The sequence below is a fragment of the Pipistrellus hanaki genome (genome assembly GCF_964339955.1).
Source record: "Pipistrellus hanaki genome assembly, chromosome: 11".
NCBI classification, from domain to species: domain Eukaryota; kingdom Metazoa; phylum Chordata; class Mammalia; order Chiroptera; family Vespertilionidae; genus Pipistrellus; species Pipistrellus hanaki.
In genome coordinates, this window is record NC_140513.1 from 27,641,776 (window position 1) to 27,654,106 (window position 12,331).

Sequence of the window (12,331 nt, forward strand, 5' to 3'; positions counted from 1 at the left end):
GCACATGCCCAGGTTGTGGGCTTGATCCCCAGTATGCAAGAGGCAGTCAATTGATGATTCTCATCGATGTTTCCATCTCTCTGCTCTCCCTCTCTGAAATCAATAAAAATATATATATATTTTAAAAAGGAACCATTATTCACTGCTGGTGGGAATGCAGACTGGTGGAATGCAGCCACTGTGGAAAACAGTGAAGTTACCTCAAAAAATTAAAAATGATACCCCCATTTGACCTAGTAATCCCACTTCTAGAAATATATCCCAAGAAACCAGAAACACCAATCAGAAAGAATATATGTACCCCTATGTTCATAGAAGCACAATTTACAATAGCTAAAAATTGGAAATAGCCTAAGTGCCCATCAGCAGATGAGTGGATTAGAAAGCTGTGGCTTATCTACACAATGGAATACTACGCTGCTGTAAAAAAGAATTCTTAACATTTGCTGGGACCAGTTTGGCTCAGTGGGTAAAGCGTCGGCCTGCGGACTGAAAGGTCCTGGGTTCGATTCCGGTCAAGGGCATGTACCTTGGTTGCGGGCACATTCCCAGTAGGGGATGTGCAGAAGGCAGCTGATCGATGATTCTCTCTCATCGATGTTTCTAACTCTCTATCCCTCTCTCTTCCTCTCTGTAAAAAATCAATTTTATATATATAAAAGAATTCTTAACATTTGCACCGGTATGGATATACCTGGAGAGCATTATGCTAAGTGAAATAAGCCATTTGGAGAAAGATAAATATCACATGATCTCATTTGTGGAATATAATGAACAACATAAACTGATGAACAAAAATAGAGACAATAGAAGCATGGAACAAGTCATCAAACCTCAGAGGGAAGGGAGGGGAAGGTGGGAGTGAAGGGGGTAAGAGATTAACCAAAGGACTGTATGCATACCCAATGGACAGACAATAGGGGGTTGAGGACCTGTGCTGGGGGAGAGGTGAGCTGGGTGGGAGCAGGCTGGGAGAGGTCAATGAGGGAAAAATTGACATGTAATACTTGCAACAATGAAGAATTAATAAAGTTAAAAAACAAAAAATTAAATCAGAAATTATATACCTATTTAATCATGAAACCAAATGTCAAACAGGTAATATTCACAGAAACATGCTCAAGTTTCTCATGAAAACTGTAAACATTTTATTTGAATATTTAGCCCTAGTAAAGGTTGTGAGTTTCTCCTTATGAAGGGAGTGTCAAGAGGCGCACGCTGCCTAGAAACGGCCACAGGGATAGCAGCCCCAAGTCTCCCGACTCAGAGACACCGGCGGTGGCAGGGGAGCGGCGCTCCCTGGAGAGATGCTGGGGTAGCTGCCGGCAACCACACTGGGACCCCGCCCCACTGAGGGACCAATGAGGGCGGGCGTTTACTTCTTGGCCCTTAGGGGAGACGTCAGCCAATCAATCCTATGACCGGCGCTGGTGACGCACGACGTTCGGCGACGTCATCCCTCAGCGCCGGAAGTGGTGCAGCAAAGGAGTAACGAGAAGTTTCCCCACTCGGCTGTTGGAGGTAAGGCGGTTTGGGCCTACCTCCCGTGCTGGCCGCGGTGGAAGCCGTGGGCGCGGGCCTTTTGTGGAGCTCTCCGCGGTTTTTGAGTGATGTGCCTTGAGTAGCGCTCTCACGGCTTCTTTCCCGGCAGGCGTTGCTCCTCCCTCGTGCTCCCGGGCTCCGGGCTCCCTCTGGCTTCCTTGGGCCGTGTTTGGCAGCGCTCACCTCGGTCTCCGCCCCGGTCTCCGCCCCGCTTCGCGGCCGTTCACCCGAGCCCCTGACAACCGTACCTACCGTGTTTCCCCGAAAATAAGACATTCTCCGAAAATAAGACCTAGCGCATGGAAAGATAAGACATCCCCTGAAAATAAGACCTAGCGCAACTTTGGGAGAAAAAGTTAACCCTTTGCACTCCGAACCATTCTGGACATTGGCTACCAGCTACTTGACGCTACTTTGCGGCGGAAACGTGCGTTGAAATAACTCAATTCCCCGTAATCACTAATAAACTGCAATGTCCCCTGAGAGGGGACATCCGAGTGATATGCTAGAATTCCGATGTCCCCTGAGAGGGGACAGCGGTGTGCAAAGGGTTAATATAAGACACTGTATTATTTTCGGGGAAACAGGGTAGTAGCTTGGTCGCAACACAAGCGGAGAAAATATTAGAGCGTGGGCACTGTGCGACCGCGGGGTTGTCAGGTAGGACATTGTTCCCTTGAGAAACGCTCCCTGAGAGAAACTTGAGGGCCTCTCCCAGCGTCCTCAGCAGGCCTTAGGGGAAGGCCAGAAGAAGCAAGCCTGCTGCCCCGCAGACCAGTGGTAGCCGTTCAGAGCCGGGGTACAATTTCCATTCGGAACAGTGTGGCCCAGGTTACAAATTGGGGATCGTTAGAACACTTGGGACAGGGCTCTCCGTGTGGGGGAGACCATACAGATTTGTGCCCTTTCATGTTAGTTGCACCGTCAGGGATGGTCTTGAGCTCCTGCTTTCATCCTACCTGTACTATCAACAAGAGTGATAATGCTTACTTTTTGCCAGACACTGATCTTTACATCCTCACTCATTTAGCCCTTGTAGTGTTGAGCAGTTATTGTTTTATAGCTGAAGAAATAAAGGTCAAATAACTGGTCTCAAGTCACACAGTGAGTAGGTTGTGGAGACACGATTTGAACTCAAGCATTTGGACTTTAGAGGACTGGACGTTATCCACTATTTTATATTGATTTTACTCAGCTGCTCGTCAAATGCCCGAACACCTCACTCCGTTATCTACTATTTTATGGAGAAAATTTAGGTCACCAGTGGTGCCTTTCCTTACATTCTGCTTTTGCTTGCCCTTTTACAAAGCCATTTAGATTTATACTCATCTTTTTTAAAAAAAATATATATATATATTTTATTGATTTTTTACAGAGAGGAAGGGAGAGAGAGAGCCAGAAAGGTTGATGAGAGAGAAACATCGACCAGCTGCCTCCTGCACACTCCCCACTGGGGATGTGCCCACAAACAAGGTACATGCCCTTGACCAGAATCGAACCTGGGACCTTTCAGTCTGCAGACCCTCACTCTACCACTGAGCCAAACTGGTTTTGGCAGATTTATACTCATCTTGATCTTAAGTCTCAGAGGATGAGGAAGAGCTGTAACCTCTGATCAAAGCAAATCTCTTTACCTGTGTCTCTGATATATTATACTCTCACCTATGAGACCTAGTTTTCATTTGTTTTTTCTGCCCCTGTCTCAGTCATGTATAAACAAAGTCAGGTTTCTCAGATCCCTGGTCATCTCTTATCCCCATTTCCACTGTGCAAGCCAGAAAGAAAAAAAGTTCTTGGTGATCATCTTACTTTAGCGTCATCCAGTGACTTCCCCCTTCCTATCCAAACTGTTTTAAAGGGTATTCTAAATTCTGTCCCTATTTTCAACTCCCATTTCCTTCTGCAATCTGCTTTCTGACCTATTATTCCCCTGAAATCTTACCCTAAGGTCACCAGTGATTGTTCCTCAAACCAAAAAGTCATTTAAAAATCATCACTTGATTCCCTTGCTGCTTTTGAGACTTGATGCCTCTCACTCCCTTTTTTATTTTTGTTAATTGTCACCCGAGGATATTTTTCCATTGATTTTTCTTAGAGAGAGTGGAAGGGAGGTGGGGGGAGAGAAACCTTGATGTAAGAGAGACCCATTGGTTGTTTGCCTCCCACGTGCTACCTGACCAGAGCCAGGGTTCGAGCTTATAACATAGGTACATGTCCTTGACTGGAATCGAGCCTAGGACCCTTCACTTCTCAGGTTGATGCTCTAGCCACTGAGCCAAACTGGCTAGGGCTTACTTTCTTCTTTGCTTTCCAGGATAACACACTCAGCTGATTTATTCAGTGAACATTTATTATGATATAGCGATGAGCAAGACAATGTGCTATATCCTTAAGGAGCTTATATTCTAGCTGTTCGTCCCTGTTCCTCTCTCACCAGTCATTTCTCCTGCGGATAGTCTTTTTCCTCCTTTCCTAAAACGGTGTTCCCAATTTGTCACTTTGGTCCACTGTACTTTTTTTTAAAATATATTTTTATTGATTTTAGAGAGAGAGAGAAACATCAATGATGAGAGAAAATCATTGATCGGTTGCCTACTGCCTCCTCTCTCCTGGGGATTGAGCCCTCAACCTAGGCATGTGCCCTGACCAGGAATCGAACCATGACCTCCATATCATCAACACTCAACCACTGAGCCATTCTGTCCAGACTGTTCTTTTCATTCTGTACATAATGCCTGAATGAGCACATCACCTGGCTTGGTTTTAACTCCCTACATGGTTTCAAATAGAAGTTGTCATATTAGACCCCTTTTCTGAGTTTCACCCTCACCTCTGACTATTCTGCGGGACAGCTCTGCCATAGGCAGTTCAAATTCAGAGGCCCAAAACTGAACTCAGCATCTTCCCTGAAGTTACTTTATCACACCCATCACTAAATCCTAATGATTTTATCCCTTAAATGTTTCTCGAGTCTGTGCTCTCTATTTTGTCTCTCCATTGTCCTACTTCAGACCTCATCTCTAACTGGTTTCCCCGGATCTAGTTCTGTTCCCCACATATCTCTTCACATTACTATTATACCTCCTCCCACAAGTGATCTTTGAAAACAAATGTGTATCAAAGTCCTGCTTAATAATCTTTAAAGAGCTTTCTGTCTTTCATCTGTTTGCTCATTCATTCAGCACGTGTTTATTGTTTACTGAATTGCAAAATTCGTTGGAACTTCTAAAATTTGAGCTTCTCAGCCAGTCATCCAGGGCTCTGCTTCATTTGGACCTGCTTGAATCTCCTCCAGCTTCTCTGCCTCATACTTTGGGTTGCAGCAACACTGAACTGCTTCTGCATATGCACAGTGCTGTTCCTTCGTGCACTTGTCTTTGCTGTTCACTTTTGTTGGAGTCTTCTCCCCGATTTCTTTCTTTACTTCTTTTTTTTTTTTAAAATATGTTTTTATTGATCTCAGAGAGGAAGGTAGAGAGAGATAGAAACATCAATGATGAGAGAGAATCTTTGGTATGCCTCATGCACGCTTCCTACTGGGGATTGAACCCAAAACCTGGGCTTGTGCTCTGACCAGGAATTGAACTGACCTAGTTCATATGTTGATGCTCAACCACTGAGCCACACCAGCCAGGCTCTTTCTCCACTTCTCAGTTAGGCCGCTCCCTTTCACCCAATTAACGAGGTTTTTATATAGGACTCATTTTAGGCTCAATTCCTAAATCTAGTGTTTTAATCTGAAATCATCTCTTCTTTACCTACGTTTATCCCCAAATTATGTCTCTTTATATATTCTTCCTTTTGGTTAATGGGTATTTTCAAATTAGGAATCCTGGCTATCTCCCTTTCCTCCTTTGTCATTCCCCAAATGCAGTCAGTAATTCAGTCTACCTTCATGATTTCTTCTGGTTGTTCTTCCTCTCCATCCCCTTTGTTCTGTCTTTGCTCGGGCAGAATTTCTTGTCTCTCTCTCTCTCTTCTGCTGAACCTTTACATGGCCTTAAGGGTTTTTCAAAAGAATGCCAGCACCTCCACTATTGTGCAAGTTGTGTATTGCACAAAGATGCTGCAGTCATACTTTGGAAATTGCATGTTTGCATATTCATTATGACAGTCTTCTGGCAGATGGCAGCAAAATATCATTCTAACAGTACGTTCTGACAGTTAAAGAAGAGAATATACAAATACACAAAAAGTGCCTATCGACAAGAATATCTTCTCTCTTCTTATGTCCTTAGTTTTCTGTCAGGCATATTCCTTTTCAGTCCTTTAAAACCCATTATAAATATCCCTTTTCACAAATCTTTTTTGATACTCTCTGCAAGAGTCAGTCATTCCTTTGCCTGAGCTAATGCCGTATTTGGTTACTTCCGTTTTACATGCTCATCACATTGCATTTTAATAATTGGTGCATGAGTCTATCTGTCCCATTGTATTCCAAGCCCCAGAAGAATAGGGACAATGTTTAATCATTCTTTGATCCTCAACCCGTAGCCTAATACCTAGCACATAAACTATATCAATAAATATAAGAAATTTGATTGCTTGGCATGATTCAGGCACAGGGGTGAATACTTTACCCATGTTTTCTTAGTTAATTCTCACAACAACCTTATGAATCCTGTCATTATCATATTACATGTGAGGAAGTTGAGACTAGGGAGGTGAAGTCACTTGCCTCAAGATGAACAGATGGTATGTGGCGTGTGTGGTATCTGGGGTGTGGCCCTGGAGGACCTGTGGCTAGTATTCCCATGATTCTCTTCTGTTTTGTCTCTCAGAGTAATGATGCGGTTGTGCTGGTTGGTGAGACAAGACAACCGGCAACAGCGAATCAAACTTCCACATTTGGAAGCAGTCCTGGTTGGGCGTAGCCCAGAGACCAAGATCACTGATAAGAAATGTTCTCGACAGCAAGGTAACTGGTCACAAGACTGTGGAGAGTACCTGCTCGGTTCCTTAGAGTAGTGCTAACCAAAGGTGCGCATTTTCTGGGTGGTCATGATGGAAAACCTTTGGTCTGCCATAAACAAAACTCAGGAACAGGGCTCTCTTAGCCAACACCGGGCCCGTTCACTCCTGAGTCCATCCTCTGGAAGCAGTTACTATTCAGTGTTGGGAACAGGCTGGTCCTTCCTGTTACTGTTGGTGGTGGAGTCCTGAACCCTGCTTTGTCTAGGAAGGGACCGAGTTGGGAAGTGAGACAGTTGAATTCTGGGGTCTGTAGGCTGAAACCGTGTCTGAGAAGTGATGGGATGGTTTCATCCTTTACATATTGCCTCATATAGAGGGTCGTATTTTTATTTATTTTAAAAATTTATCTTTATTGTTGAAAGTATTATGAATGTCTCCTTTGTTTTTCCCCTCATTGGCCCCCTCTACCTGGCACCCACCCCTCCCAGGCCTTCACCACACCATTGTCTGTGTCCCTGGGCTATGCATATATACATATAAGTTTTCCAGTTAATCTCCCCTCATCTACCTCCTGACCTCTATCTTTCCTAGAGGGTGGTATCTTTATAAGGTGATAGAATTTAGCTCTTGAGTGTCATCCCTGGAATTTAATGAAATGAAAGTCCTTTGGAAAAGCCTTAACATATACCTCATTTTTTTGCCCATAAACTTTGGGACATGCTCACTGCTACCAGGCCTCCCACCTGCAGTTCCCCATAGCAAGGTTTCCTGAGGTGTGGTGTCTGCAGCACGGATTATTGGTTTTGCCACATGAGTTAATCTAAATGGGTGAAAAAAAGCCATACTTGACCTGGCTAAGCCCAAGATACATAGGCAGACGCTACTGCTCACTCTCTGTGCCTCTGGTCACAATGGCAGTGATGTGTGTCCGCCTGCCTCTGCCTGTCCTCGCTGGAGAGCAGCTGTGGTGGCTCTTTTCTTTGTTCCTTATCTCACTTCCCTGAACATGAGTGACAAATGTTCTTCCCCACATGCTCAGATTGTTCTGATTGTTTCTCTTTCTAGACTATTCTCTCCACTCCTTCTACCCAAGGCCAGCTGAACTTCTGTTTTTCCGGAATGTATAATTTGCCCCTTTCTCTGTTAAAGGAATCTGATGGTTTTATATAATAGAGGAAGCTAATCTTGAGTGAAGGGCTTGTAAGAGAAGCGGGTCTCCTTCCCTGACTGTGGTCCCAGGCGGGCCAAGGGCTCTGGAAGAGGAAGACTGTGGAGACTCAGGGAAGCTGCCTCTTGGGGATATTAGCAGTAGCTAAGGGAGTATGTACACCATTGGACTTTTCTTTTTTAAAGTGTTTGATTCTGTAAATTTCAGAGAATAAACAGTCCCATCATTCTAATAGTCTCTGAGTGGAGAAAATAAAATTTTAATTTATGATGACCTGTTGGACAATTTATGGAAGGATTTGGAGCCCCAGTCACCTGTATAATGGGCAGTTTTGCTCATTTGAGGAAACCCTTGTCAAGTTGCCTTCTTGAGGCTTCATTGTCCTGTAGAGAGAATAGGAACAAGTGCCTGGTTCTTCATGGTATTTGGGTTTGACTTTTTCCAATCTCTTTCAGTGCGGTTGAAGGCAGACTGTAACAAAGGATATGTCAAGGTAAAGCAGGTATGTCTGTTTGTGACTTAAATTTCCATTTTATACTTGATGATTTTCTTAGGCTATTGACATTCGGGTGTCAGTGCCAGCCAGTAAGTCTTCTCTGTCATGTGTGGAAGTGATGGAGTAATATAAGTGAACATTAAGCATAGTTCCTGGCACACAGTAAGTGGTTAACATAATAGTGGCTATATTAGTGATGGAATTGTTGCTTTTTTTGTAATTACTTTCTGATTATTTCATAGGTAGGGGTTAATCCCAGCAGCATTGACTCAGTCATAATTGGGAAGGACCAAGAGGTGAAGCTGCAGCCTGGCCAGGTTCTCCACATTGTGAATGAACTTTATCCATATATTGTAGAATTCGAGGAAGAGACAAAGAGCCCTGGCCTGGAAACACACAGGAAAAGAAAGAGGTCAGGCAGCAGCGATTCCTTAGAAAGGGATGCTGCCCAGGAAGCTGAGCCCAGTACAGGACTGGTACCTGGGAGTGACCCTAGCCAGTGCTTTGTGCCCACAAACAAGGGGACAAATGAATCTACCAAAAAGGTGAGGGTAGTTTGCTTGATAAGATGGTGTGGAGATTAAATGGGATATAATGATGGCTTAATTGTTTTGTACACTCTAAAGCCAGGCACACGGGAGAGGTTATTAACCATGATAGGGGTTATTAACCAAGATGAAAGAGTCACTTGTTTGTGTCACCAGTTACTTGGGTGAATTTCCCTTTATGTGCTTTTCTCTTGAATTCCTGAGGTAAGCCAGTTGAAGGTAGGGCAATAATAGAACATACTTAACACTGAGCTTCTAAAATGTGTCAGTCATTTGTATTTCTAGAAGGATAGCTTTGAAACACTTTTCATAGATCATGTGATTCACATCCTGATGTCAGAGTGGAAACCTAGTCAGGCTTAAATGGAGTGGGAGAGGACAAAGGTTCACACTGGCTTTTCTAGCCTCTGGATATAGGGAGAAAATGGGGATGGCTTATGATTACAAAGGCATAAGTTTGATATAAAGGGGATATAGTTTAATTCTTAAAAAATTAACTTTATTTCCAAGTTTGGTTGGACTTTGCTGACATTCAATGTGAACTAATACCAAATTTAACTATTGGCATTTGAGATTTTCATTGTTCTTTATTGTTTTAGGAATCATTGGGCCACTGGAGCCAAGGCTTGACGATTTCTATGCAGGATCCTAAAATGCAGGTCAGAATAAAATTTTGGCATTGAAATAATCATCAGAGGTCATAACTACAAATGAAATCAAAGGCAATCAGTGTTTCTGAATAAAATTTGTTTTATTGGGCCGAAACCGGTTTGGCTCAATGGATAGAGCGTCGGCTTGGGGACTGAAAGGTCCCGGATTCGATTCCGGTCAAGGGCATGTACCTTGGTTGTGGGCATATCCCCAGTAGGGGGTGTGTAAGAGGCAGCTGATCGATGACTCACTCTCATCGATGTTTCTAACTATCTCTCTCCCTTCCTCTCTGTACAAAATCAATAAAATATATATTTTTTAAAAATTTGTTTTATTGGGCTATTTGTGAGAACAAGTAGCTTTTCTCATTGCCAATAAGTGAGCACCTGAAATTCTTTGGAGAGAAACTAAGTTCTTCAAATGAATATTCCAGCGGTCGACAAACTCATTAGTCAACAGAGCCAAATATCTACAGTACAACGATTGAAATTTCTTTTGAGAGCCAAATTTTTTAAACTTAAACTTCTTCTAACGCCACTACTTCAAAATAGACTCGCCCAGGTCATAGTATTTTGTGGAAGAGCCACACTCACAGGGCCAAAGAGCCGCATGTGGCTTGCAAGCCGCAGTTTGCCGACCACTGGACTATCCCCTCTGCCTTCTTCCTTTTAAATTTCTGCATACTATTAAGGGAGGTTTAGTTAACCTTACTGTGATTTCTTTCAAGGGAGCATCAGATAATAATGACTGTGGTTACTGGCCTATCCTGGGATTAATAGTCCGGTATCTCCCTAGAAGGGGCCTTTGAGTTCTTAAATTGTGTCTTGGGATGACAAGGGGCCAGATCTGATAGTCTTGGAGTACACTGCAGATGTCATATGGTCTGCTGTGGTAGAGTGGAGAAGGGAACATTTAATTGATGCCCGGAGGGATTTCACATCAGATCCTGAGCAACTACTTTGTTTTGTGCATCTTCTCTGTAGTGTGGTGATTAAAACACAGACTAAAGTTGGGGTTGCAATCTTATATTTCTTGCTTAGTAACTGTGACTTTGCATAAAACACTCAGTTTATCTGAGTCTCTGTGCTTTCATCTGTCAAAATTGGGATACTAAAATCTTTTACAGAAGATTGTGGTGGGATTAAGTGAGTTAATGGAGATGCATAGCACAGAAGATACATGGAAAATGTCTATTTCCTTCTCCTTTGCCTCTGCTAGGTTTACAAAGATGAGCAGGTGGTGGTGATTAAGGATAAATACCCGAAGGCTCGTCATCACTGGCTGGTCTTACCATGGGCCTCAATTTCCAGTCTGAAGGCTGTGACCAGAGAACATCTTGAGCTCCTCAAACATATGCATACCGTGGGGGAAAAGGTGATTGCCGATGCTGCTGGGTCCAGCAAACTCCGCTTCCGATTGGGCTACCACGCCATTCCCAGCATGAGGTAAGCCCTGTGGGGAGTGCTGGTGCATCCTGATTATGTGTATGTGCAGATGGATTCAGCCTGGGTCTGCTGAGTGTGCTGTTAGCCGCAAGGCCCAGGGGGTTTCCAAGGCAGGTGAGCTGAAACTTCTGGTAGTCTGTCTGACTTAGCTGTAAGCCTTGAGTTCCTATTTCTGCTTGTAATTCAATTACATACTTTTTGTTGTTGTTCCTCTCAAAGTGTGAACCTCTGAGGACCTAATTTATGAACTAGACGAAGTAGCTTTATTACACCGGTATGAAGAATTAAAGAATTGTAGTCAGTGACTGTTCAGAAACTCCTAAGTGATTAAGGACCATTGCTCTGAAGGACACAAACATCACTGATTTCTGTCCTAACAGTTTAGTAGATCTAAGATGTAAGATAAAATGAGAGAAAAGTTCAGAGCCTGGCTCATACCCAGAAAGGAATGATTAATTCTTTTCAAAGAATGCATCCAAGGCAGTTCTCCACAGGTCTTTACAACTAAACGAGATAAGCAGAGTAATGGATTTCAGAGTTTTTATCTTGGGTTCTTTTGAGGTTTGTTTACCCTCCCTCCCCCCCCAATAAAATATAGCATAAAATTTACCACTTCAACCATTTTCAAGGTCTAGTTTAATGTCATTAGTACATTTACATTGTGCAACCATCAACACTATTTCTAGAACTTTCTTCCCACACTACTATCTTCCTTCCTCCCCCAACCGCTCAAAACCACCATTCTGCTTTCTGTCTCTTTGACTTGAACTACTTTAGGTACTTCATATAAGTGGAATTATATAGGATCTGTCTTTTTGTGACTGGCTTATTTCACTTAAAATAATTCTTCAAAGTTCATCCATGTTGTTAAAATTTTTAAATTTTTTAAAAATATATTTTATTGATTTTTTACAGAGAGGAAGAGAGAGGGATAGAGAGCTAGAAACATCGATGAGAGAGAATCATTGATCAGCTGCCTCTTGCACACCCACTACTGGGGATGTGCCCGCAACCAAGGTACATGCTCTTGACCGGAATCGAACCTGGGATCTTTCAGTCCACAGGCCAACGCTCTATCCACTGAGCCAAACCGGTTTCAGCTTCACTTTTTTATTTTTAGATGGGTAATTATGACTTAGATTACTGGCTACTTTAACGTAATGAAATCTTTGTGCCACATATTTCCCCCCATCAAAACTCTTTCTTTTAAAAGGACATATAATGTATATAGAATAAAATGCATAATAAGATTTATAGTTTGATCAGTTTTGACAAATGTACATGCCATGCAACTATCACTTTGATTAAGATACAGAACATTTCTATCATCTCATCCCAGGAAGCACCTTTGTGCTCTTTCCAGTTAATCCTCCGCAAGCATTCTTTCAGCATAATTGGTTTAGCCTGTTCTCATGTAAATGGAACCATGTAATGTATACTCTTTTTCATTCTGGCTTTCTTTGGTCTGCGAAATGATTTTGAGATTCTTGTATGTCACCCATAGTCCTATTTCTCTAATGCTTCAGAGCCTGTGACTAACAGCTAATGATTACAGAGTCCTTTTCAC

The 12,331-nt window shown here is 42.9% G+C and overlaps 1 protein-coding gene across 3 annotated transcripts in view; it reads left to right on the forward strand.

The window, feature by feature from the left end:
* Positions 1-12,331, forward strand: part of APTX (aprataxin) — a 34,123-nt gene that overhangs the window by 15,851 nt on the left and 5,941 nt on the right. The window contains exons 1-6 of one of the 3 annotated variants that reach the window (XM_084898002.1): positions 1,424-1,521; positions 6,324-6,460; positions 8,080-8,126; positions 8,363-8,665; positions 9,268-9,327; positions 10,538-10,764. In XM_084898002.1, coding sequence (XP_084754128.1) covers positions 6,328-6,460; positions 8,080-8,126; positions 8,363-8,665; positions 9,268-9,327; positions 10,538-10,764 — 770 coding nt within the window. In that variant the 5' untranslated portion in view covers positions 1,424-1,521; positions 6,324-6,327. Of the gene's footprint in view, positions 1-1,423; positions 1,522-6,323; positions 6,461-8,079; positions 8,127-8,362; positions 8,666-9,267; positions 9,328-10,537; positions 10,765-12,331 lie in introns of those variants that run through there. The other 2 variants (XM_084898003.1, XM_084898004.1) reach the window with 2 other exon arrangements.